We start from the raw sequence: 27,647 nt of genomic DNA, 5'->3' as shown, positions 1-27,647 counted from the left end.
TAGGCATCAGAATAGATAATAATAATAAGGTATTTGAGGTAGATATGTACATGAAGGCAGGGTTTCGTGACTAGGCATCAGGATAGATAATAATATGGTATTTGAGGTACATATGTACATGAATGCAGGGTTTCTTGACTAGACATCAGGATAGATAATAAGGTATTTGAGGTAGATATGTACATGAAGGCAGGGTTTCTTGACTAGGCATCAGGATAGATAATAAGCTATTTGAGGTACATATGTACATGAAGGCAGGGTAAAGTGACTAGGCATCAGGATAGATAATAAGCTATTTGAGGTACATATGTACATAAAGGCAGGGTAAAGTGACTAGGCATCAGGATAGATAATAAGCTAGTTGAGGTACATATGTACATAAAGGCAGGGTAAAGTGACTAGGCATCAGGATAGATAATAATATGGTATTTGAGGTACATATGTACATGAAGGCAGGGTTTCTTGACTAGACAGCAGGATAGATAATAAGGTATTTGAGGTAGATATGTACATGAAGGCAGGGTTTCTTGACTAGGCATCAGGATAGATAATAAGCTATTTGAGGTACATATGTACATGAATGCAGGGTTTCTTGACTAGACATCAGGATAGATAATAAGGTATTTGAGGTAGATATGTACATGAAGGCAGGGTTTCTTGACTAGGCATCAGGATAGATAATAAGCTATTTGAGGTACATATGTACATGAAGGCAGGGTAAAGTGACTAGACATCAGGATAGATAATAAGCTATTTGAGGTACATATGTACATGAAGGCAGGGTAGGGTGACTAGACATCAGGATAGATAATAAGCTATTTGAGGTACATATGTACATGAAGGCAGGGTAAAGTGACTAGACATCAGAATAGATAATAATATGGTATTTGAGGTAGATATGTACATGAAGGCAGGGTTTCTTGACTAGGCATCAGGATAGATAATAATATGGTATTTGAGGTACATATGTACATGAAGGCAGGGTTTCTTGACTAGACATCAGGATAGATAATAAGCTATTTGAGGTAGATATGTACATGAAGGCAGGGTTTCTTGACTAGGCATCAGGATAGATAATAAGCTATTTGAGGTACATATGTACATGAAGGCAGGGTTTCTTGACTAGACATCAGGATAGATAATAAGGTATTTGAGGTAGATATGTACATGAAGGCAGGGTTTCTTGACTAGGCATCAGGATAGATAATAAGCTATTTGAGGTACATATGTACATGAAGGCAGGGTAAAGTGACTAGACATCAGGATAGATAATAAGCTATTTGAGGTACATATGTACATGAAGGCAGGGTAAAGTGACTAGACATCAGGATAGATAATAAGGTATTTGAGGTAGATATGTACATGAAGGCAGGGTTTCGTGACTAGGCATCAGGATAGATAATAATATGGTATTTGAGGTACATATGTACATGAAGGCAGGGTTTCTTGACTAGACATCAGGATAGATAATAAGGTATTTGAGGTAGATATGTACATGAAGGCAGGGTTTCTTGACTAGGCATCAGGATAGATAATAAGCTATTTGAGGTACATATGTACATGAAGGCAGGGTAAAGTGACTAGGCATCAGGATAGATAATAAGCTATTTGAGGTACATATGTACATGAAGGCAGGGTAAAGTGACTAGACATCAGGATAGATAATAAGCTATTTGAGGTACATATGTACATGAAGGCAGGGTAAAGTGACTAGACATCAGAATAGATAATAATATGGTATTTGAGGTAGATATGTACATGAAGGCAGGGTTTCTTGACTAGGCATCAGGATAGATAATAAGCTATTTGAGGTACATATGTACATGAAGGCAGGGTAAAGTGACTAGGCATCAGGATAGATAATAAGCTATTTGAGGTACATAAAGGCAGGGTAAAGTGACTTGGCATCAGGATAGATAATAAGCTATTTGAGGTACATATGTACATGAAGGCAGGGTAAAGTGACTAGACATCAGGATAGACAATAAGCTATTTGAGGTACATATGTACATGAAGGCAGGGTAAAGTGACTAGACATCAGGATAGATAATAAGCTATTTGAGGTACATATGTACATGAAGGCAGGGTAAAGTGACTAGACATCAGAATAGATAATAATATGGTATTTGAGGTAGATATGTACATGAAGGGCAGGGTTTCTTGACTAGGCATCAGGATAGATAATAATATGGTATTTGAGGTACATATGTACATGAAGGCAGGGTTTCTTGACTAGACATCAGGATAGATAATAAGCTATTTGAGGTAGATATGTACATGAAGGCAGGGTTTCTTGACTAGGCATCAGGATAGATAATAAGCTATTTGAGGTACATATGTACATGAAGGCAGGGTAAAGTGACTAGGCATCAGGATAGATAATAAGCTATTTGAGGTACATATGTACATAAAGGCAGGGTAAAGTGACTAGGCATCAGGATAGATAATAAGCTATTTGAGGTACATATGTACATGAAGGCAGGGTAAAGTGACTAGACATCAGAATAGATAATAATATGGTATTTGAGGTACATATGTACATGAAGGCAGGGTAAAGTGACTAGACATCAGGATAGATAATAAGCTATTTGAGGTACATATGTACATGAAGGCAGGGTAAAGTGACTAGACATCAGGATAGATAATAAGCTATTTGAGGTACATATGTACATGAAGGCAGGGTAAAGTGACTAGACATCAGAATAGATAATAATATGGTATTTGAGGTACATATGTACATGAAGGCAGGGTAAAGTGACTAGACATCAGAATAGATAATAATATGGTATTTGAGGTAGATATGTACATGAAGGCAGGGTTTCTTGACTAGGCATCAGGATAGATAATAAGCTATTTGAGGTACATATGTACATGAAGGCAGGGTAAAGTGACTAGACATCAGAATAGATAATAATATGGTATTTGAGGTAGATATGTACATGAAGGCAGGGTTTCTTGACTAGGCATCAGGATAGATAATAAGCTATTTGAGGTACATATGTACATGAAGGCAGGGTTTCTTGACTAGGCATCAGGATAGATAATAAGCTATTTGAGGTACATATGTACATGAAGGCAGGGTTTCTTGACTAGGCATCAGGATAGGATAATAAGCTATTTGAGGTAGATATGTACATGAAGGCAGGGTAAAGTGACTAGACATCAGGATAGATAATAAGAGTAAAATAAACAACAGTGTAGAAGCAGCAAATGATTAGTGTAAAAGTGTGTAATATGTGTGTTTTTGTTACGTCAGTATGTATGTGTATTTATAATGTCTTGTGAATGTGCGTAGGGTCAGTGCAGATAGTTGGCGTACCATTCATTGACTATTTACTTTAACAGTCTGGCTATTGAGCAGTCTTATGGATTGGGGATAGAATCTGTCTCGGAGCCTATTGGCCCGAGAGCCGATGCCCCGGTACCGTTTGCCAGACAGTAGCAGAGTGAACAGTCTATGGCTTGGGTGGCTGGAGTCTTTGTCCATTTTTTTCGGGCCTTCCTTTGACATATCCTGATTTAAACCCTGTATGAACCCTGTATCCTTCTCTCCTATCTTTGACAATACTGCTGTATGAGGAATAGGCTCCGTTATAAGTTAACCCTTGTTTTGTGGGTGACAACGGAACCAAGTCATTTGTGTGACATAAGCACTTCATTTCTGTGCCATGTAGGGTGGGGCCAGAGACTGTAGATTGCTCCAAGACTGTTTCTAATTAATTTATATAAATATTGAACAATGTTATGATATAGGCCTTTAATATACATGGGTCAATGTAAATAAGAAGTATTGTAAACTACTAATTAAGGGTACATTCTGTACCGTTTTATTTCAGTTTCCTCAAGTGTCTTCTTTGGGCTTTACAAACACATTAGTCCCAAGAATGAAAACAAACGGTTGCATTCACCAAGGCCTCCCCCCACAAGTGAAGCATTTAGCATTATTTAGCCTATACATTTTTCAGATCGGACAATCTGCGGAGTTGGTACAATAAAACAATGTATATTGATTTGTAACCTACACTAGAAGTTTTCACCGATCCACCTGAATACCCAACACACGATCCGGGTTCCGTGTTTGTGTGTGTGTGAGAGATTCTGTTCTTGCTTTTCACGAGAGTGGCACATGTAGCTTGTTGTTGTTGTTGTTGTTGGCCTCTCCCTGCTCACCATGTCATTTGCTTACACTCACAGTAGCCTACAGACACTGCACAACTCCTGCTAGAGCATCACCTCTCGCTACTTTCCCTCCCTCAGACCTTATCAGCTCTGGTTAATAAAGTAGCTTCAAGATTGAACCTACCGGATCTATACGGGTCTAGTTGGGTCTAGAATGGGTCTAGTTGTCCTCTGGTCCATTCAGAACGGGTCTTATATATAAATCGCTCTTTTTCTCTCTTTCTCTCTCTTTTTCTCTTTCTCAAAAGTCCCAGGTCCATTACAGGACGGGTCAGTTTATTTTGGACCTGTGAAGGCCTCTACCCCACACCTCAACAGGATGAACACAACAACAGAAAAATAAACACACAGTGAAGCGTTTCAGGAAATTCAAGTAACAGCTTGCTATTTTGTATGACCTTGACACCCGCAATTTCAGTTTAATTGGCATATATGGATAGGGCTAAATTGTAATGTTTCTTACAGAAGAATTATGGAAAGCATATGCATAACCATGATAGCAGTATTCAAAGCTGTATTTATTATCCTCAACGTCTCATCTTTCAAAATATGTCAAGTCCTCGTAATTTACAGCAATTCCCTCACTCAGACAACAAAACATTTGCAAAGGTTACCCAATTAGCGGGAGGGATGGGGCAACTTTGCGTGTGGTGCTCAAGTTCAGAATGGCCGTCAGTCAAAACCCATGCAGAGCTGTGAAATGAAGACCCAGAGCTCGGACATCATGTATAGCATGTTACTGTACAGCCACTGCGTTCCAATTTAGGTTATAAGTAGGTCATTCAAAACACTTTTCCCCAGATGTTTATTGAAAATGATCACCACAAGCGGGATTCCTTGAGTGAGCCAGGACTTCCAGGTCATATCCATGTTCTTGAGTTGACTGCATGCAACCGGTATTTGAACAAGTTAAATGGATGTTGTTTTAATGAAGTTCACCCTGCTACCATGCATGTCTTGATGAACCAACTGTCGTCTATACCACCCTCCTGTTTCTCACTTTGACTTCCTGCCAGGAAAGACTGACCTTCCTTACATAGTAGTACTGGCTTGTAAGGTTATTCCTTAGATGGCACAGCACAATAGGCCAGTGCATCAATCACCATTTTATCTAGGTTTGAATCATATATATATATATATATATATACACACACACACAAATATATATATATATATATATATATATATATATATATATATGTGTGTGTGTGTGTGTGTGTACTCACACATCTTCATTATCTAAGACATATTTATGTTACAGTTGAGATGTCTACTGCCTTATAAGGAATGCCAAGGGTGCTGCTACCAGTCTCATGACTCACATACACTTTTGAAAAACAAAACGAAGACAAACATGATGTTTCATAATGATTACCCCAGTGCAGAGTAGACTAGAGACATACACCTATGTCTGGACCCTTTGACACTCGAGCAGGGGAAGTGGAATTAGGTCTGAAAAAGTAATAATCGCAAAGTAAACATCACAAGTAAGGTATGCATCCTAAAAAAGAAAAGACTGCCGGCTGCCGGCACACTGGGATTTCGTGTCGGAGAATTTTGGATGAAGCCAATGGGAGTCATCCGTTGCCGGATGAATGGCAACTGTGGAAGATTAGCCAACAAGAAATGCACAAAGCTTCTGAAATAGTTGATTTTAGTTGTACTTTTGCTGGACAAAAAAACAGACAATGATGTATGTCATATATATAAGTGGGGTGTATAAACAAACCTGGCGTGTGTCTGTGGGAGAGATGCTGTGTGTGTGTGTCACAAGTTGTTGATAAACTGCTGACTTGACATCTTTTCACAGCGTGCATGACCAGGCGGTGCTCGTTCTCACCATAGGATTAACTACACTGCTCAAAAAAATAAAGGGAACACTTAAACAACACAATGTAACTCGAAGTCAATCACACTTCTGTGAAATCAAACTGTCCACTTAGGAAGCAACACTGATTGACAATAAATTTCACATGCTGTTGTGCAAATGGAATAGACAACAGGTGGAAATTATAGGCATTTAGCAAGACACCCCCAATAAAGGAGTGGTTCTGCAGGTGGGACCACAGACCACTTCTCAGTTCCTATGCTTCCTGGCTGATGTTTTGGTCACTTTTGAATGCTGGCGGTGCTTTCACTCTAGTGGTAGCATGAGACGGAGTCTACAACCCACACAAGTGGCTCAGGTAGTGCAGCTCATCCAGGATGGCACATCAATGCGAGATGTGGCAAGAAGGTTTGCTGTGTCTGTCAGCATAGTGTCCAGAGCATGGAGGCACCAGGAGACAGACCAGTACATCAGGAGACGTGGAGGAGGCCGTAGGAGGGCAACAACCCAGCAGCAGGACCGCTACCTCCGCCTTTGTGCAAGGAGGAGCAGGAGGAGCACTGCCAGAGCCCTGCAAAATGACCTCCAGCAGGCCACAAATGGGCATGTGTCTGCTCAAACGGTCAGAAACAGACTCCATGAGGGTGGTATGAGGGCCCGACGTTCACAGGTGGGGGTTGTGCTTACAGCCCAACACCGTGCAGGTCGTTTGGCATTTGCCAGAGAACACCAAGATTGGCAAATTCGCCACTGGCACACTGTGCTCTTCACAGATGAAAGCAGGTTCACACTGAGCACATGTGACAGACGTGACAGTCTGGAGACGCCGTGGAGAACGCAACATCCTCCAGCATGACCGGTTTGGCGGTGGGTCAGTCATGGTGTGGGGTGGCATTTCTTTGGGGGGCCGCACAGCCCTCCATGTGCTCGCAAGAGGTAGCCTGACTGCCATTAGGTACTGAGATTAGATCCTCAGACCCCTTGTGAGACCATATGCTGGTGTGGTTGGCCCTGGGTTCCTCCTAATGCAAGACAATGCTAGACCTCATGTGGCTGGAGTGTGTCAGCAGTTCCTGCAAGAGGAAGGCATTGATGCTATGGACTGGCCCGCCCGTTCCCCAGACCTGAATCCAATTGAGCACATCTGGGACATCATGTCTCGCTCCAACGCCACATTGCACCACAGACTGTCCAGGAGTTGGCGGATGCTTTAGTCCAGGTCTGGGAGGAGATCCCTCAGCAGACCATCCGCCACCTCATCAGGAGCATGCCCAGGCGTTGTAGGGAGGTCATACAGGCACGTGGAGACCACACACACTACTGAGCCTCATTCTGACTTGTTTTAAGGACATTACATCAAAGTTGGATCAGCCTGTAGTGTGGTTTTCCACTTTAATTTTGAGTGTGACTCCAAATACAGACCTCCATGGGTTGATAAATTTGATTTCCATTTATCATTTTTGTATGATTTTGTTGTCAGCACATTCAACTATGTAAAGAATAAAGTATTTAATAAGAATATTTCATTCATTCAGATCTAGGATGTGTTATTTTAGTGTTCCCTTTATTTTTTTGAGCAGTGTATGTCATTGTTAATTCTGTGTAACTGAATTTCTGTCTGTCTGTCTCTCTCTCTGTCTCTCTGTCTCTCTCTCTCTCTCTCTGTCTCTCTTCTGTCTCTCTCTGTCTCTCTTCTGTCTCTCAGATGTGATCAAGCTGCAGTTGGTGGAGGCCGGCCTGGTGGAGTGTCTGTTAGATGTGGTAGTTCACACAGTGGATGGAGTGCGGGAGGAGGATGTGGCGCAGCTCAAAACAGCCTCCGACCTCATGGTGCTGCTGCTGCTGGGAGGTACTACATACACACATACAGTTGGGAATTTTTACTAGGATTAAATGTCAGGAATTGTGAAACTGCTGTATGTAAACTTCTGCTGTATGTAAACATACATACATACATACATACATACATACACACACACACACACACACACACACACACACACACACACACACACACACACACACACACATACATACATACATACATACATACATACATACATACATACATACATACATACATACATACATACATACATACATACATACATACATACATACATACATACAGTTGAAGTCAGAGTTTTACATACACCTAAGCCAAATACATTTAAACTCCAGTTTTTCACAATTCCTGACATTTAATCCTAGTAAAAAATCCCTGTTTTAGGTCAGTTAGGATCACCACTTTATTTTAAGAATTTGAAATGTCAGAATAATAGTAGAGAGAATGATTTATTTAAGCTTTTATTTATTTCATCACATTCCCAGTGTGTGAGAAGTTTACATACACTCAATAGTATTTGGTAGCATTGCCTTTAATTTTTTAAAACTTGGCTCAAATGTTTCAGGTTGCCTTCCACAAGCTTCCAACAATAATTTGGGTGAATTTTGGCCCATTCCTCTTGACATAGCTGGTGTAACTGAGTCAGGTTTCTAGGCCTCCTTGCATTTAAAATTTCTGCCCATAAATGTTCTATGGGATTGAGGTAAGGGCTTTGTGATGGTCACTCCAATACCTTGACTTTGTTGTCCTTAAGCTATTTTGCCACAACTTTGGAAGTATGCTTTGGGTCATTGTCCATTTGGAAGACCCATTTGTGACCAAGCTTTAACTTCCTGACTGATGTCTTGAGATGTTGCTTCAGGATATCCACAATTTTCCTCCCTGATGATGCCATCTATTTTGTGAAGTGCACCAGTCCCTCCTGCAGCAAAGCACCCCCACAACATGATGGTGTCACCCCCGTGCTTCACGGTTGGGATGGTGTTCTTTGGCTTGCAAGCCTCCCCCTTTTTCCTCCAAACATAACGATGGGCATTATGGCCAAACAGTTCTATTTTTGTTTCATCAGACCAGAAGACATTTCTCCAAATAGTACGATCTTTGTCCCCATGTGCAGTTGCAAACTGTAGTCCTGCTTTTTTATGGTGGTTTTGGAGGAGTGGCTTCTTCCTTGCTGAGAGTTCTTTCAAGTTATGTCGATATAGGACTCGTTTTACTGTGAATATAGATACTTTGTACCTGTTTCCCCCAGCATCTTCACAAGGTCCTTTGCTGTTGTTCTGGGATTGATTTGCACTTTTTGCACCAAAGTACGTTCATCTCTAGGAGACAGAATGCGTCTCCTTTCTGAGCGGTATGACGGCTGCGTGGTCCCATGGTGTTTTTACTTGGTACTATTGTTTGTACAGATGAACGTGGTACGTTCAGGCGTTTGGAAATTGCTCCCAAGGATGAACCAGACTTGTGGAGGTTTACAATTTTTTGTTTCTGAAGTCTTGGCTGATTTCTTTTGATTTTCCCATGATGTCATGCAAAGAGGCACTGAGTTGGAAGGTAGGCCTTGAAATACATCCACAGGTAAACTTCTAATTGACTCAAATGATGTCAATTAGCCTAACAGAAGCTTCTAAAGCCATGACATCATTTTCTGGGATTTTCCAAGCTGTTTAAAGGCACAGTCAACAAAGTATATGTCAACTTTTGACCAACTGGAATTGTGATACAGTGAATGAATCAGTCTGTAAACAATTGTTGTAAAAATTACTTGTGTAAAGCACAAAGCAGATGTTCTAACCGACTTGCCAAAACTATAGTTTGTTAACAAGAAATTTGTGGAGTGGTTGAAAAACCGAGTTTTAATGACTCCAACCTAAGTGTATGTGAACTTCCACCTTTAACTGTACACACACACACACACACACACACACAGAGAGAGAGACTCATGGATGTGTGAACACTTTTAAACTAAGGCCAAATTAAGGCTCTGAACCAAATAAAAAATGTATTGGTCACATGCACCGAATTACAACAGGTGTAGATTTTACCATGAAATGCTTACTTACGAACCCATTCCCAACAATGCAGAGCTAAAAAGCAGTAAAATATACACTACCATATTTTGGTCCATTAAAATAACATCAAATTGATCAGAAATACAGTGTAGACATTGTTAATGTTGTAAATGACTATTGTAGCTGGAAACGGCTGATTTCTTTTAATGGAATGTCTACATAGGCGTACAGAGGCGTACAGAGGCCCATTATCAGAAACCATCCCTCCCGTGTTCCAATGGCACGTTGTGTTAGCTAATCCAAGTTTATCATTTTAAAAGGCTAATTAATTATTAGAAAACCATTGTGCAATTATGTTAGCACAGCTGAAAATGGTTGTCCTGATTAAAGAAGCAATAAAACTGGCCTTTAGACTAGTTGAGTATCTGGAGTATCAGCATTTGTGGGTGACGCGGCTAATTTATGGATTTTCCCGCTTTCACAAGATTCATGCCGCCAAAAAACTGAGCACCGTCACATAATGTGACGTAAATCGAGTGCGCTCAAACTTCCCATCATTCTGATTACAGTAGTAATTTTGTCACCCTCATCATGGCAAAGACACGGAGAAATGCATATGATGCAGCTTTCAAGTTGAAGGCGATCGATCTAGCTGTTGGAAAAGGAAATAGAGCTGCTGCACGGGAGCTTGGCCCTAATGAGTCGATGATAAGACGTTGGAAACAGCAGCGTGAGGAACTGACTCAGTGCAAAAAGACAACAAAAGCTTTCAGAGGGAAGAAAAGCAGATGGCCCAAAGTATTTGCAGCCACTCGACATCAGTGTAAATCATGCATTTAAGGTGGCGCTCCTTGTTCAGTGGGAGGCTTGGATGACAAGTGGGGAGAAATCCTTCACTAAAACGGGCCGCATGCGAAGAGCAACTTATGGTCAAGTCTGCCAGTGGGTCCTGACAGCATGGAGCATTGTCAAAAAATCCACTATAATCAACGGGTTTCGAAAGGCTGGACTGCTGCGTGTTGAAGGGGCAGCATGAGCTCAGCGGGGTATTTGCCTCCAGATGAAAGTGACGAGACCGACAATGAAAACGATCCAACATCGGATGAAGCAATTCTGAGGCTATTCAACTCCGACACCGAAGGAGATGACTTCAGTGGTTTCAGTGCACAGGAGGAGGAAGATAGTGACCAAGTTCATTTGTTTCAATGTACCGGTAGGCATCTGCGGCTTATAGACATGTGTGGCTTATTTATGTACAAAATACATATTTTTTTATAATTCGGTGGGTGCGGTTTATATTCAGGTGTGCTTAATAGTCCAGCAATTACGGTAATGAGGCTATATACAAGGAGTACCAGTACCGAGTCAATGTGCAGGGGTACAAGGTAGTTGAGGTAATGTAGTATCTACATGTAGGTATTGGTTAAAGTGACTAGACAATCAGGAGAGAGAATGCAAATAAATGCAAATAAAGTGGGTCAATGTAAATAGTCCGGGTAGCCATTTTGATTAACTGTTCAGCAGTCTTATGGCTTAGGTGTAGAAGTTGTTCAGAAGCCTTTTGGTCCCAGACTTGGCACTCGGCGAACAGTCTGACTTGGGTGGCTTTCTTCTGATACAGCCTGGTTTCGAGGTCCTGAATGGCAAGGAGTCCGGCCCTAGTGATGTACTAGGCCGTACGCACTTCCCTTTGTAGTGCCTTGCGGTTGGATGCCAAGTGGATCCCGAGCAGCCAGTCAAGATGCTCTCAATGGTGCAGCTGTAGAATAATCTGAGGGACCCATGCTAAATCTTTTCACTCTCCTGAGGGGGAAGAGGCATTATGCCCTTTTCAAGACTGTTGTGATGTGGACACCGAGGAACTTGAAGCTTTCGTCCCACTCCACTATAGCCCAATGTGAATGGGCCCATGTTCGGCCCTTCGTTTCTTGTAGTCCAAGATAAACTGCCAGGTCTCTGACCTCCCTATAGGCTGTCTCGTCGTGGGTGATCAGGCCTACCACCGTCGTGTCGTCGGCAAACTTAATGATGGTGTTGGAGTCATGCATGGCCATGCAGTTGTGGGTGAACAGGGAGTACAGGAGGGGACTAAGCGCACGTGCCCCCATGTTGAGGGTCAGCGTGGCGTATGTGTTGTTGCCTACCCTCACAACCTGGGGATGGCCCGTCAGGAAGTCCAGGGTCCTTAGCTTAGTGATGAGCTTGGAGGGCACTATGGTCATGAATGCTGGCTGAGCAGTAGTCAATGAACAGCATTCTCACATAGGTGTTCCTTTTGTCCAAGTGGGAAAGGGAAGTGTGGAGTACAATAGAGATTGGGTCATCTGTGGATCTCTTGGAGCAGTAAATGAATTGGAGTGGGTCCAGGGTTTCTGGGATGCTTGTGTTAATGTGAGCCATGACTAACCTTTCAAAGCATTTTATGGATACAGATGTGAGTGCTATGGGGCGGTAGTCATTTAGACGAATTACCTTTGCATTCTTGGGCCCAGGGACTATGGTGGTTTGCTTGAAACATGTAGGCATTACAGACTGGGTCAGGGAGAGGTTGAAAATGTCATACTAGCCAGCTGGATAGCGCATGCTCGGAGTACATATCCTGGTAATCTGTGTGAATGTTAACCTGTTAAAAGGTCTTACTCATATCGGCTATGGAGAGCGTGAGCACAGTCATCCGGAACAGCTGGTGCTCTCACGAATGGTTCAGTGTTGCTTGCCTTGAAGTGAGCATTGACGGCAATTAGCTTATCTGGTAGGCTCGCATCACTGGGCAGCTCTCGGCTTGGTTTCCCTTTGTAATCCGTGATAGTTTGCAAGCCCTGCCACATCTGACAAGTGTCTAGAGACTGTTTAGTAGGATTTGATCTTAGTCCTGTATTGGCGTTTTGCCTGTAATGGTTCGTCGGAGGTCATAGCGGGATTTCTTATAAGTCTGGATTTGTGTCCCGCTCCTTGAAAGCAGCAGCTCTAGCCTTTAGCTCAGTGTAGATGTAATCCATGGCTTCTGGTTGGGATATATAGTGCATTCAGAAAGTATTCTAATCCCTTGACTTATTCTACATGTTGCGTTACAGCCTTATTCTAAAATTGATTGCACATTTTTTTTCCCTCATCAATCTACACACAATACCCCATAATGACAAAGCAAAAACATATTTTTTTATGAATTTGCAAAAATGTGTAAAAACACATCACATTTACACAATTATTCAGACCATTTACTCCGTTGAAGCACCTTTGGCAGTGATTACAGCCTCGAGTCTCCTTGGGACTGACGCTACAATCTTGGCACACCTGTATTTGGGGAGTTTCTTCCATTCTTCTCTACAGATCCTCTCAAGCTCTGTCAGGTTGGATGGGGAGCATGCTGCACAGCTATTTTCAGGTCTTTCCAGAGATGTTCGGTCAGGTTCAAGTCCAGGCTCTGGCTGGGTCACTCAAGGACATTCAGAGACTTGTCCCGAAGCCACTTCTGCGTTTTCTTGGCTGTGTGCTTAGGGTCGTTGTCCTGTTGGAAGGTGAGCCTTCGCCCCAGTCTGAGGTCCTGAGCGCTCTGGAGCAGGTTTTCATCAAGGATCTCTTTGTACTTTGCTCCATTCATCTTTCCCTCGATCTTGACTAGTCTCCCAGGCCCTGCCGCTGACAAACATCCCCACAGCATGATGCTGCCACAACCATGCTTCACCGTAGGGATGGTGCCAGGTTTCCTCTAGATGTGACGCTTGGCATTCGGGCCAAATAGTTCAATCTTGGTTTCAGAAACTTGTTTCTCATGGTCTGAGTCCTGAGTCCTTTAGGTGTTTTTTGGCAAACTCCAAGCGGGTTGTCGTGACCCTTTTACTGAGGAGTGGCTTCCGTCTGGCCATTCTACCATAAAGGCCTGATTGGTGGAGTGCTGCAGAAATGGATGTGCTTCTGGAAGGTTCTCCCATCTCCACAAAGGAGCTCTGTCAGAGTGACCATCGGGTTCTTGGTCACTTCTCAGACCATGGCCCTTCTCCCTTCCCATTGCTCAGGTTGGTCGGGCGGACAGCTCTAAGAAGAGTATTGGTGGTTCCAAACTTCTAACATTTAAGAATTATGGAGTTTCCTGTGTTCTTGGGGACCTTCAATGCTGCAGACATGTTTTGGTACCCTTCCCAGATCTGTGCCTCGACACAATCCTGTCTCGGAGCTCTACAGACAATTTCTTCGACCTCGGTTTGTGGTGGTTTTTGCACTGACATGCACTGTCAACTGTGGAACCTTATATAGACAGGTATGTGCCTTTCCAAATCATGTCCAATCAATTGAATTTACCACAGGCGGACTCCCAAGTTGTAGAAATAAGTTTTGTACAATAGCAAAAGGTCTGAATACTTATATAAATAAGGAATTTCAGTTTCATATTTAATTTGCAAACATCAAAAATCCTGTTTTCGCTTTGTCATTATGGGGTATTGTTGAGGAAAAACATTTATTTAATACATTTTAAAATAAGGCTGTAACGTAACTAAATGTGGAAAAGGGGAAGGGGTCTGAATACTTTCCTAATGCATTGTATACGTATGGTCACTGTGGGGATGACGTCGTCGACGCACTTATTAATGAATCCGGTGACTGATGTGGTAAACTCTTCAATGCCATTGGATGAATCCCGGTACATATTCCAGTCTGTGCTAGCAAAACAGTCCTGTTGCTTAGCATCAGCTTCATCTGACCACTTCCGTATTGAGCGTGTCACTGGTACTTACTGTTTGAATTTCGCTTGTAAGCAGGAATCCATTTTTAACCTTTTATTTAACTAGACAAGTTGGTAAAGAACAAATTCTTCTTTACAATGACGGCTTACACCGGCCAAACCCCGACGACGCTGAGCCAATTGTGCACCACCCTATAGGACTCCCAATCACGGCCAGTTGTGATACAGACTGTGTTTACCATTCCAGTGTTTTACTTGCTATATTGTATTTACTTTGCCACCATGGCCTTTTTTGCCTTTACCTCCCTTCTCACCTCATTTGCTCACATTGTATATAGACTTGTTTATACTGTGTTATTGACTGTATGTTTGTTTTACTCCATGTGTAACTCTGTGTCGTTGTATCTGTGAAACTGCTTTGCTTTTTCTTGGCCAGGTCGCAATTGTAAATGAGAACTTCTTCTCAACTTGCCTACCTGGTTAAATAAAGGTAAAATAAATAAATTAAATAAATAAATAAAGACTGGAATCGAACCAGGGTGTCTGTAGTGATGCATCTAGCACTGAAATGCAGTGCTTTAGACCACTGCGCCACTCGGGATAGTTATGGTCAGATTTGCCAGATGGAAGGAGAGCTTGTATGCGTCTCTGTGTAGAGTAAAGTTTTTTTCCCCCCTCTAGTTGCACAGGTGACATGATGTTAGAATGAACTAAAACGGATTTCGGCTTTCCTGTATTAAAATCACCGGCCACTAGGAGCGCGGCTTCTGGATGAGCATTTTCTTGTTTGCTTTATAGCTCAATACAGCTCGTTGAGTGCGGTCCTAGTGCCAGCATCGGTTTGTGGTGGTAAATAGACAGCTACGAAAAATATAGATGGAAACTCTCTTGGTAAATAGTGTGGTCTGCATGTTATCATTAGGTACTCCAACTCAGGCGAGCGGAACCTTGAGATTTCCTTAATAGTAGAGATCGCCCACCAGCTGTTGTTAACAAAGAGACACACACCCAACCCCCTGGTCTTACCGGATGCAGCCCCTCTGTCCTGCCGACGCAATAAAATGCTTCCGTCGCATCTCGACTGCAACATAAACATGTCTTCGATAAGGATGATTCCGTGCCTATGATTCAAACCTAGATTTAAAAAAAACATCTATGTACTGACCCTTTGTGCTGTGGTTGCTTTGACTGGGTTTCAAGCGCGTGCATGGAAACCGTTCCCCTCAGGCCAAATGATAGACAGGAGGAAATGAGAGTGTGCGAGTGTATAAGAATAGGGTAGAAAGAAAGAGCAGGTTGGGAAAATAAAGATATGAAGGGGAATAAGATGGTTGTTTGATGAGTAAATCTTCAGATGGACTCTCAGCCTTAGAGCAGAGTGCTGGAGAATACATTGTGAATCCATTTGTGAATATTTTATGACAACCGAATGTGAGGGAGAATGTGGTTGTAGGTGCGTTAGAGGCCTCGATATCATCTGGTTTCCATAGCATTCTCCTAGACTACTTATTCTTCCTATCCACTTTCATTTATACTGACGCTAAGGAGGACATTTATCCTGTAACCTTTTCTGACCAAAACATACATGCTTGTTTGTGTCTCTGCGTGTTCGTGCACACGCGTGTGGTCTTTTTTATGCTTTTCTGTTTAATAAATAACTGCTTTGTCATTTTACTGCTGCAGTAGGTGGGTGTTTGTGTTGACAGCCTCTCCCCACCTCTCTCCTCAGATGAGTCCATGCAGAAGCTGTTTGAGGGGGGCAAGGGCAGTGTGTTCCAGAGGGTCCTGTCCTGGGTGCCATCCCACAACCACCAGCTGCAGCTGGCAGGGGCACTGGCCATCGCCAACTTCGCCCGCAACGGTGAGGAGGCTGTAGAAATACAGTTAATAGAAGGGACAAAGCCCTTTAGACCATTCTATTTCTATGAAGGAGGGTACACATTGCCTATGGTTACAGATTGAACCAAAAAGGGTTTTATTCAGGATAAAACTCCCCTCGGATGGCTTTAATACTGACCACAATGTGGGTCACGTTACGTAGGGTGTGACTTCACAGAATGTTCCGATACTGTAGAAATGTATAGAACAGAGTGTGTAGAACAGACACACTTTTCTGTGTAGTAGAATAGGGAATCAGCACAACACTCAGGTTGTAGAAATGCTTCTCTGTCATGTAGAACAGTTAATCAGCATTCGGCACATCTCTCCACATTCTCCCAGATGTCTTCTAGATCAGTTTTCCCCCTAATAAAACCTGCTGCCTCAGTGTGCTGAATATAGATCACATGCCCGGCCATTAGTCATTCCATATCATTACTCATCTAAACCACAGCATTTCGTCCCGTGTCAGCGAATCCTGCATCCAGGCTGACTTCAAACATTCACCCTGATAAACAAAAGTCCTTATTATTATAGCCAAATTATTTATTCCGTACATGGATGTGAAGAGAATAATATGTCACCTGTTTTCCTCTTTTCTATCAAACGATGAAGGTAAACTTACGGTCAGAAGGAAATGGCTTTGGAACATTCTCCTAACACCTATCCAGTCCTTTTTTAGATCTGGGGATAGGGGTTCTCACAGAACTTTGATTTGTGGAAACCGACATGTTAGAGCATGGTGGGAGCAAATGCCTGCACAGCCCATAGCTTTTACTGAGCAGTGGGTTAAGTTATGACATTCTGTTTCTCCCCCAGATGGTAACTGCATCCACATGGTGGAATCAGGCATCGTTCAGAAGCTACTGGAGCTGCTGGATCGCCACGTGGACGAGGGCAACGTCACCGTGCAGCACGCGGCGCTCAGCGCCCTGCGCAACCTGGCCATTCCTGGTGAGACTCCCAAGGCATTCCAAGCCTGATTTGAGTATACTGTCAATGTTGTGTATGACTCATAGGCAATTCTTTAACGTTCATTTCCTGTTCCAAGTGCTTCCCCTGCACTCGTTTGTTGTCTGTGGGTAGGGGGGGGGTAGGTCTTGGCAAATGTAACTGCAAACAAGTACAGGAGCAGCACTTTGACTAGAAGTTGTTTTTTCTTTGAGCCTTAATTGGTTAATACTGGTTGAATACAATAGTAACAAAGTTAGTATTTTGTTTATTTTCATGGTGTACTGCACTGGCAGCTTAGAGCTGAATTGCAGTGTATAGTCCATACCTAAATAAGTCAAATAATTCATTGCTACATGTCTTAAGGGAGAATAGTTTGAATGTATTTATTTATGTATTGATTTATTTCACATGTTTCATGGTTGTTTATTCTTCTTTTCCTGTCCCTTCAGTGGTGAACAAGGCTAAGATGCTGTCGGCAGGTGTGTCAGATACGGTGTTGAAGTTCCTCCCGTCAGAGATGCCTCCTGTCCAGTTCAAACTGCTGGGGACGTTACGCATGCTCATCGACACACAAGGTAGAACACATTTTATAGCACATTTATAACCTCTATAACGCACTGTAGAACACCTTCCTAATGATGCCATAAACCATCGGATTGTGCCTCGCCCTCCGTCTTCAAATTGACCAGTATCAGTGACCGGTGTGAATGTTTCCACCCATAAAGATATATAGCAACATTTTCCAAAATAGAGGCTAGAATTCCTTCCTTATGATGCGCTAACCTTGAACCGTTCTGTACCTCACGTTTTACCTCCTTAAATCGACCAGTATGTATTTTTTTATTCAGCAGAAAGTTGGATAGGAAAGTACTCCAACAAAAGAGCCTCGGGATGCGATACGTTTCTGTCAAATGTTGTTGAATCTTCATGAAGAACGGGTTGGGTTGGGGAGGACCGGGCAAGGCCAAGTGCAAACCAGTTAGATCCAGAAAGACATGGATATCGATGGCATCCATCTTTGATTGAATTGCTATGGAACAGAGTGTGACAGTGAGATGTTGACAGGGTGTTAGAATAGCATTCTACTCAAGGTGATAGAACTAACGCGTGCACTATTTCTGACCATGTCATTATGAGAGGTTTTTTTTCTACCTCTTCCTCCCTGGAGTTCAGAGATTCATTGTACCAAATACTAGAAAGTGCCAATTGTTACCCATTTTTTTTGTATTTTCAAGTTATCAAGTATAATAATAATTAGGAACCAAGTAATTCTAGTTCATATACCAGAAAGCTACCAATGGTAATAGAGCTGTGAAATAAAGCATTACCTTATGTTGTGCCCCCCCAATCCCCCAGCGGATGCGGCAGACCAGCTGGGGACCAATGGGAAGCTGGTGGAGCGTCTGGTAGAGTGGTGTGAGGCAAAGGACCACGCAGGGGTCATGGGAGAGTCCAATAGACTGCTCTCAGCCCTCATCCGCCACAGCAAGTCAAAGGTTAGGGCCGGCTGCCATGAAAACACACCATCTGTGGCTGGCTGGCTGCCACCACAGATTACATCCTGACCCATATCTGGACTGCATACACACACAGAATGTATATGTTATCAGCTATATTTTAATCAAAGGCTGTATCAACTAGCTTGTCTTTACTAATCTAACTCTCAGCTCAAAATCCAATCCATGTTTTATGTTACATTATTCATCAAGGGAACAGAACGACTGAGGTCGGAGTCATGTTCTAACTCTTCCTGATATACGGTGTTCCTTGTTGACTCACGTCCAGAGACAGCGTTGTCAGTTCTGCTACATTCCCTACCCGGTCCCTCATCTGAGGAGAATGACTCGGGGGCACCTCAGACTCTGGTTGTCTCATTCTTAGACTGTAGATTTATGAGCTTCAGGCTCTAAACATTTCTGTCCTATTTGCAGATCGCTAGATAGAATTGAACCCAGTGGAAGCACCAGAGAGGTACAGTTGAGGTCGGAATTTTACATACACTTAGGTTGGAGTCATTCAAACTTGTTTTTCAACCACTCCACAAACTTCTTGTTAACAAACTATAGTTTTGGCAAGTCGGTTAGGGCATCTACTTTGTGCATGACACAAGTCATTTTTCCAACAATTGTTTACAGTCAGATTATTTCACTGTGTCACGATTCCAGTGGGTCAGAAGTTTGCATACACTAAGTTGACTGTGCCTTTAAACAGCTTGGAAAATCCCAGAAAATTATGTCATGGCTTTAGAAGCTTCTGTTAGGCTAATTGACATCATTTGAGTCAATTGGAGGTGTACCTGTGGATGTATTTCAAGGCCTACCATCGAAATCACTGCCTCTTTGCTTGACACCGTGGGAAAATCAACAGAAATCAGCCAAGACCTCAGGAAAAAAATTGTAGACCTCAACAAGTCTGGTTCATCCTTGGGAGCAATTTCCAAAAGCCTGAAGGTACTACGTTCATCAAACAATAGTACGCAAGTATAAACACCATGGGACCACGCAGCCGTCACACCGCTCAGGAAAGAGACGCGTTCTGTCTCCTAGAGATGAATGTACTTTGGTGCGAAAAGTGCAAAACAATCCCAGAACAACAGCAAAGGACCTTGTGAAGATGCTGGAGGAAACTGGTACGAAAGTATCTATATCCACAGTAAAACGAGTCCTGTATCGACATAACCTTAAAGGCCGCTCAGCAAGGAAGAAGCCACTGCTCCAAAACCGCCATAAAAAAGCCAGACTACGGTTTGCAACTGCACATGGGGCCAAAGATCGTACTATTTGGAGAAATGTCCTCCATGAAACAAATAATTGTTTGGCCATAATGACCGTCGTTATGTTTGGAGGAAAAAGGGGGAGGCTTGCAAGCAGAAGTACACCATCCCAACCGTGAAGCATGGGGGTGGCAGCATCATGTTGTGGGGGTGCTTTTCTGCAGGAGGGACTGGTGCACTTCACAAAATAGATGGCTTCATGAGGAAGGAAAATATGTAGATATATTGAAGCAACATCTCAAGACATCAGTCAGAAAGTTAAAGCTTGGTCGCAAATGGGTCTTCCAAATAGACAATGACCCCAAACATACTTCCAAAGTTTTGGCAAATGGCTTAAGGACAACAAAGTGAAGGTATTGGAGTGGCCATCCCAAAGCCCTGTAGAACATTTGTGGGCAGAACTGAAAAAATGTGTGCGAGCAAGGAGGCCTACAAACCTGACTCGGTTACACCAGCTCAGTCAGGGGGGATGGGCCAAAATTCACCCAACTTATTGTGGGAAGCTTGTGGAAGGCTATCCGAAATGTTTGACCCAAGTTAAACAATTTAAAGGCAATGCTACCAAGTACTAATTGAGTGTATGTAAACTTCTGACCCATTGGGAATGTAATGAAAGAAATAAAAGCTGAAATAAAGAATTATCTCTAGTATTATTCTGACATTAAAATAAAGTGGTGTCCTAACTGACCTAAGACGGGGATTTTTTACAAGGATTAAATGTCAGGAATTGTGAAAAACTGAGTTGAAATGTATTTGGCTAAGGTGTATGTAAACATCTGACTTCAACTGTAGGTCCTACAAGTGCACTGTACAGAAGAGTCCTATATTATTTAGAGTTGAGGTGGACTGACCTTAGTGGCCTACCCTCTTGGAAAGTTACTGGGTGTGCAGGTTTTTGTTCCTATCGTGCTCTAACACCTGATTTCAGCTCCTGATGAGCAGTGGGATTAGTAAAGGCAGGAGTGTCAGTGCATGACTGGAGCACAACCCTGCACACCCAGAATCTACATCCAGGATGATGGTTGGCTTCCCCTGATTTAGAGTTGTGCCCCCATTTTTGAAATGTATTTGTTTCTTAATTTGTTTGTGTTTTCAGGACGTCGTAAAAACAGTCATCCAGGGGGCAGGAGTGAAGCATTTAGTAGTCATGGCGACGAGTGAACACATGATCATGCAGAACGAGGCGCTGGTGGCTCTGGGCCTCATCGCCGGGTTGGACCTGGGTAAGAGTCAGGGTCATGATGTCACGGTGCAGCCAAATTCTAACTACTGTGTTAGCCACATGGTATAGTAAGGGCCAGATTGGTAGCACTTTCTTTAACAGTGCCTGAGTTGTGTTTAGTAGGGCACACTGTACTAAAATGTTTTGAAACAAGAAAAGAAAACTGTTTCCAGACAAGATCACGTAGCACTTCCCTGTCTTACTCTGTTTCAAAATCTTTTCTATCCCCGTGCTTATTGAACATGACCCAATGTATTGCATCGCTAGAATAAAATGAAAGTAGTTTGAGGATGTACAGGGCGGGTTAGAAGAACCACACAATGCAAAGCAATTTGGGACCTAGTGAAAGTGTTGTGTGTATATATATAATTCACTGTTGAAGCTCAATACACACCCTTTTCTCAGAGGCAAAACATTGACTCTGATGGTACATTGGAATGCATTTAAACAATTGTACAAAATAATTGGTCACAGTGTGTTTGTCATGGTTTCAGTGGGGGCCGAAAAGGACTTTGTTGGGGCTGGCCTGGTACAGGTGCTCCACAAGCTGCTGTCAGACGAGATGAGTGCACCGGAGGTCAAATACAACTCCATGGTCATCATCTGTGCGGTCATGGGTTCAGGTAAAAGGCCGGACATTTTGAATCAGCCACTTGGAAGAACTAAGCTGCAGCTTTTGCACCAATATCCAAACTAGGGCATTGCACAGAGTAGTATACTAGTATGGACATAGCGGTATTGAATTATGGTTTAGATTTGTGCTTCCTTTAAAGACTCTTCTGCTTTGGACCTGTTCTTCTCTCACCCTCCTCCAGAGCCTCTCCATAAAGAAGTGCAGGGGCTGGCCTTCATCGACGTGGTCTCCAAGCTGCGGTCACACGAGAACAAAACGGTGTCCCACCAGGCGTCGCTCACAGAGCAGAGGCTAACGGCACAGAGCTAAATGACTCTTAACTCCCACAGCCCCCCCGACCCCCAATGCCTGCCTCATAGCCAATCCCTGCACCCCCATTCCTTTCTACAGAACCTTCCTCCCTCTGTGTTTCCCATCGTCACGTGCCAAGGTATCCTGTCCCTCTCCCCTGTCAACAGCCAGCTGTTCCAGCTAACTACCCCCCCCCTCCCCAGTGCATTCATACTCCGCTCCAAGCAGCAGCTCCATCCATATTAAAAAAACAAGGTGCCAGTAGACAGCCTTTTCGTTTCGCAATAGATAGACATACAAAGAGAGACGACTTTTTATGATGACCATAGCTGTGATACCCATTCACTTCAATAACTCGCCGATAACGTAAAAATAAAAAAAACATACAAAATAACCAAAAAAAAACTATTTGAGTTCGGTGGTTTGAAAACAAATTTAGCAGCCAATGCATCCTTGCTGTGTTCTTTACTTCCGTGTCCCATGTTAGCTTGAGTACCAGCCCGAATTGAAGTCGACGTGCATGTTTTAGTCCAGTTGATGGTGTATCCGTGTTCATTTTGAACCTGTCCACGTACCCAAAACCACAGCCCTGTGGCAAATCTTACAGAGAATAGTGTTCAATCATGTTTGTACTTAAACTGCCGTTTGAAAGGAGTTTGCTTGATAATCCCACTCAATCCTCTCTCTTCCCTTTCACTTTCATACAAACCCAAACTAAACCTGACTTATTGTCCCAAACAACCTTACTGTTATATCAGGGGAATGTTTAGAATGGTGAATCGTTACAGAATATATATAATAAATATATCATGTAGAACAGATATGTCAAGTAGAATAGGGTATGTTGTTGACTCTTGTTACATTTCTATCTGCATTGTTGTGAACGTTTCACCCCCAACTGAACATACCCCAGGCTTGAGCTCCACTAGCACATACAAGTGCCCACCTGAGCGTCCTCAGACATGGAGGAGATCATGCGTAGGTTAGAAGTTAGAACCTCCAGAAGAACCCATTCACTCACTCCCTGGTCTCTGAGAGTGTACAGTCAGCCATACCAGGTATATACTGTCTGGATTTGTTGCTTTTATCATGAGTCGGGGACCAATGGGGTAGCGCTGCACATTTCAGAAGATTCCTATATCATATTAAGTGGTTCCTAAGTTATTTAACACTATCCCCCCATAAGCCTATCAGAATGGGCCAGTCTGGGGTCACCCTCCCCTGTCGACTTGTGGTACTGCTCTATGGTTTCTCCCTGCCAGTTATTGGTTTGCATGTGTGATGGTTTCTCCCACTCGAAGTATCGATAACATGCATATTCCAGCATGTTGGATACTGCGTTAGGCACCGTCTGGTGACATAGGCGTTTTTTATTATAAATTATTTGTTTATTAATCGGCACTTTGTTCTTTATTGTCAGGTATGAATGGTAATTTATCAGATTTGTAACCTTACAAAGACACAATCCAATCAAGATGTAACCACAAAGTAACTGCATTACGATATTATAAACATAAATGTTTGTTGTAAATGTCATTGATGAGTTGTACATTTGGAAGATTGTAACTCGAACAGATAATTAAAGATGATTGCTGGCGATAATGTATTTGTTGTTCCTAGAGTTTGTACTGCCTGTTGATATATTAAGAAGAAGAGGGGGGGGGGAAGTCTTTTTCATATCATTCATAAGCCACTCTAATCATGTTTCATTCATTGTGTGCCAGACAGGGTTTTCTGAGCTATGGTGTCACCTTGGCTGCATTCCATTCCAGAAGATTGCCCCCTCCCAACTATCCTAGTTCACTCCTCTTCATGGATCTGGGACAACTAGGTAGGGGTGAGCAGGAGCCCCATCTAGAATGGAATCTAGCCTCACATGCCAGGCTTTAAGGCCCTTTGATAATTCTGGCATACATTGATAGTTTTAACAGTGGTGATGGAATGTCCATTGATCAGATTAACACCTACAGTTGAAGTCGGAAGTTTACATACACTTAGGTTGAAGTCATTAAAACTCGTTTTTCAACCACTCCACAAACTTCTTGTTAACTATGGTTTTGGCAAGTCGGTTAGGACATCTACTTTGTGCATGACACAATTCATTTTTTCAACAATTGTTTACAGACAGATTATTTCACTTATAATTCACTGTATCACAATTCCAGGGGGTCAGATGTTGACATACACTAAATTGACTGTGCCTTTAAACAGCTTGGAAAATTCCAGTAAATGATGTCATGGCTTTAGAAGCTTCTGCTAGGCTAATTGACATCATTTGAGTCAATTGGAGATGTACCTGTGGATGTATTTCAAGGCCTACCTTTAAGCTGAGTGCCTCTTTGCTTAACATCATGGAAAAATCTAAAGAAATCAGCCAAGACTTCAGAATACAAATTGTAGACCTCCACAAGTCTGGATCATCCCTTGGGAGCAATTTCCAAACACCTGAAGGTACCACGTTCATCTGTACAAACAATAGTACGCAAGTATAAATACCATGGGACCACGCAGCCGCCATACCGCTCAGGAAGGAGATGTGTTCTGTCTCCTAGAGATGATCGTACTTTGGTGCAAAAAGTGCAAATCAATCCCAGAACAACAGCAAAGGACCTTGTGAAGATGCTGGAGGAAACAGGTACAAAAGTATCTATATCCACAGTAAGGTGAGTCTTATATTGACATAACCTGAAAGGCCGCTCAGCAAGGAAGAAACCACTGCTCCAAAACCACCATAGAAAAGAACACTTTTTGGAGAAATGTCCTCTGGTCTGATGAAACAAAAATAGAACTGTTTGGCCATAATGACCATCGTTATGTTTGGAGGAAAAAGGGGGAGGCTTGCAAGCCGAAAAAGCACGGGGGTGGCAGCATCATGTTGTGGGGGTGCTTTGCTGCAGGAGGGACTGGTGCACGGTGCACAAAATAGATGCATCATAAGGAAGGAAAATTATGTGGATATATTGAAGCAACATCTCAAAACATCAGTCAGGAAGTTAAAGCTTGGTCGCAAATGGTTCTTCCAAATGGACAATGACCCCAAGCATACTTCCAAAGTTGTGGCAAAATGGCTTAAGGACAACAAAGTCAAGATATTGGAGTGGCCATCACAAAGCCCTGACCTCAATCCTATAGAAAATTTGTGGGCAGAACTGAAAAAGTGTGTGCGAGCAAGGAGGCCTACAAACCAGACTCAGTTACACCAGCTCTGTCAGGAGGAATGGGCCAAAATTCACCCAACTTATTGTGGGAAGCTTGTTGGAAGGCTACTCAAAAAGTTTGACCCAAGTTCAACAATTTTGTAATCTTCTGACCCACTGGTAATGTGATGAAAGAAATAAAAGCTGAAATAAATCACTATTATTATTAATGCAAATAGTCTGGGTAGCCATTTGATTAGATGTTCAGGAGTCTTATGGCTTGGGGGTAGAAGCTGTTTAGAAGCCTCTTGGTACCGCTTGCCATGCTCAGTCCTCCTTTTCCTGTAGTCCACAATCAATTAGAAATCGTTCCTTCAGACTCGAGCCATCCAACTGAGTTACAAAGCACCGTTGACAAAGAAATGAATGTGTCATGGAGTCAGGCAGAGAAAGAGGAAGCCAAATCACGTCATGTCCCTTCTTTATTAACACTATTAACAAAGTCATCAGGTCAACAAAGAAAATGATTTATTTCATGGAAATGAAAGAAAAACAAGAACTTGTTCTGAGGGCAGAAAAAAAGTGAGATTGTTCAAGTTCATAAAAGTCACGTTAAAGGCCATACTGGGAATCAAGTGAAGAAACGACTGAATGGCAACCCTTGTGTTATGCCCTCTGCCACTAGGGACACCACCCACCAGCCTAACGTTTTGGTCTTTTCACTCTAAACAGTCAAAATAAATGTTAAAGGTCAACTTTAGAAAGGTTCAAACCAGGGACCTTGTGTCTCACAACCCATGTTTAATGCCCTCCTACCTCCCTAACAGGATTTATTTGATTTAACTCTCACCTGTCACTGGTCCTGGCTGTGATTGGTTAACTTGGTTAAAAGTCCATCCACCTCGGTCATGGCTATAAGCGTTTGTTAAATTAAGTCAGTTCATTTTTGGGGCATTTTATCTAACCCTTATCCTAATTCTTCTAACCTGCTATGTAAATTCTCCTAACCTGCTAAGAAAAGTCAAATCTGACAAAAGTGGTATCCCATCTTGTCAAAACCAATCAAACGTCCCACTTGGCCTTATCTTTATTTCTCTCTCACTTGTCCTTGAATGCCCCGCCCACTGATAGTTGAGCTAGAAAACTGAAACCACACAGGGATTTGAACCAGGGACCTTCAGCATGGCAACCCAAGTGCTACACAATCCACCACCTACAAATATGACAGCAACTGAGTTTTCTTTTCACTCTGGCCGTTGTAATGTCTCACTAATGGTAGTTTCGCTTTCATCCAACCAATCACATTCAGCCCTCAGAACAAAATTGAATAAGGAGTAGCAGGGATTCCTAAAGATTGACACTATTCACTTTGAGGTATTGAAAACAGAAGACCACCATACTGGACATGAACTGAAAGTGTGTTTTAACCATTAAAAACCTGTATGTAGAGTGTGCAGAGATCAGACAAAATACATTGATACTTAAAACACCCAGTGCAGTCAAAAATGTGATTTTCCTATGTTTTAAGTGTATTTCCACGCTGAGGTTGGAATAATACTGTGAACATGATAATGTTATTTTAGTGTCAGAGCTGTTTGAAAATACCACCTGAAATGTCATCCTGTTTTGGTGGATGTAGTTTTACCCTTCACTGTTGACACCACCATGCTGTAAATTAGTAAAAAGACAAAAAAAAATATTTTTTTATTATTTTACCTTTATTTAATTAGGCAAGTCAGTTAAGAACAAATTCTTATTTTCAATGACTGCCTTGGGACAGTGGGTTAACTGCCTTTTTCAGGGGCATAACAACAGATTTTTACCTCATCAGCTCAGGGATCCAACGCTCTAACCACTAGGCTACCTGCCGCCCAATAAGAAAGAGTTCCAAACTTCTCTGCCATTATCAGCTAATTTTCAGTTTTCCCCCTCCTAACTCTGACCACTCACAGTCCTAGAGAAATTGCTCTTTGCTAAGAAGAGATTGAAACAATTATTATACTTTTTTAATCCCTTTTTTCTGCCCAATTTCGTGGGATCCAATTGGTAGTTAGTCTTGTCTCATCACTGCAACTCCGATAGGGAGTCGGGAGAGGCGAAGGTTGAGAGCCGTGCGTCCTCCGAAACACAACCCAACCAAGCCTCACTGCTTCTTGACACAATGCCCTCTTAACCCGGAAGCCAGCCACACCAATGTGTCAGAGGAAACACC

General features: G+C 42.5%; 1 protein-coding gene across 6 annotated transcripts in view; it reads left to right on the top strand.

The window, feature by feature from the left end:
* Positions 1–23,904, top strand: part of LOC112259994 (rap1 GTPase-GDP dissociation stimulator 1-like) — a 61,236-nt gene extending 37,332 nt beyond the window's left edge. For all 6 annotated transcript variants that reach the window (XM_042328407.1, XM_042328406.1, XM_042328405.1 and 3 more), the window contains 8 exons: positions 7,713–7,856; positions 16,276–16,407; positions 17,244–17,378; positions 17,828–17,953; positions 18,735–18,874; positions 21,248–21,374; positions 21,868–21,996; positions 22,189–23,904. In XM_042328407.1, coding sequence (XP_042184341.1) covers positions 7,713–7,856; positions 16,276–16,407; positions 17,244–17,378; positions 17,828–17,953; positions 18,735–18,874; positions 21,248–21,374; positions 21,868–21,996; positions 22,189–22,316 — 1,061 coding nt within the window. In that variant the 3' untranslated portion in view covers positions 22,317–23,904. The remainder of the gene's footprint in view (positions 1–7,712; positions 7,857–16,275; positions 16,408–17,243; positions 17,379–17,827; positions 17,954–18,734; positions 18,875–21,247; positions 21,375–21,867; positions 21,997–22,188) is intronic.
* The last annotated feature ends 3,743 nt before the right edge of the window (positions 23,905–27,647 follow it).

This window comes from Oncorhynchus tshawytscha, linkage group LG10 (genome assembly GCF_018296145.1).
Source record: "Oncorhynchus tshawytscha isolate Ot180627B linkage group LG10, Otsh_v2.0, whole genome shotgun sequence".
Classification (NCBI taxonomy): Eukaryota; Metazoa; Chordata; class Actinopteri; order Salmoniformes; family Salmonidae; genus Oncorhynchus; species Oncorhynchus tshawytscha.
Note: the sequence above shows the minus strand (reverse complement) of the source record. Positions and strands in the feature narration are given on the sequence as shown.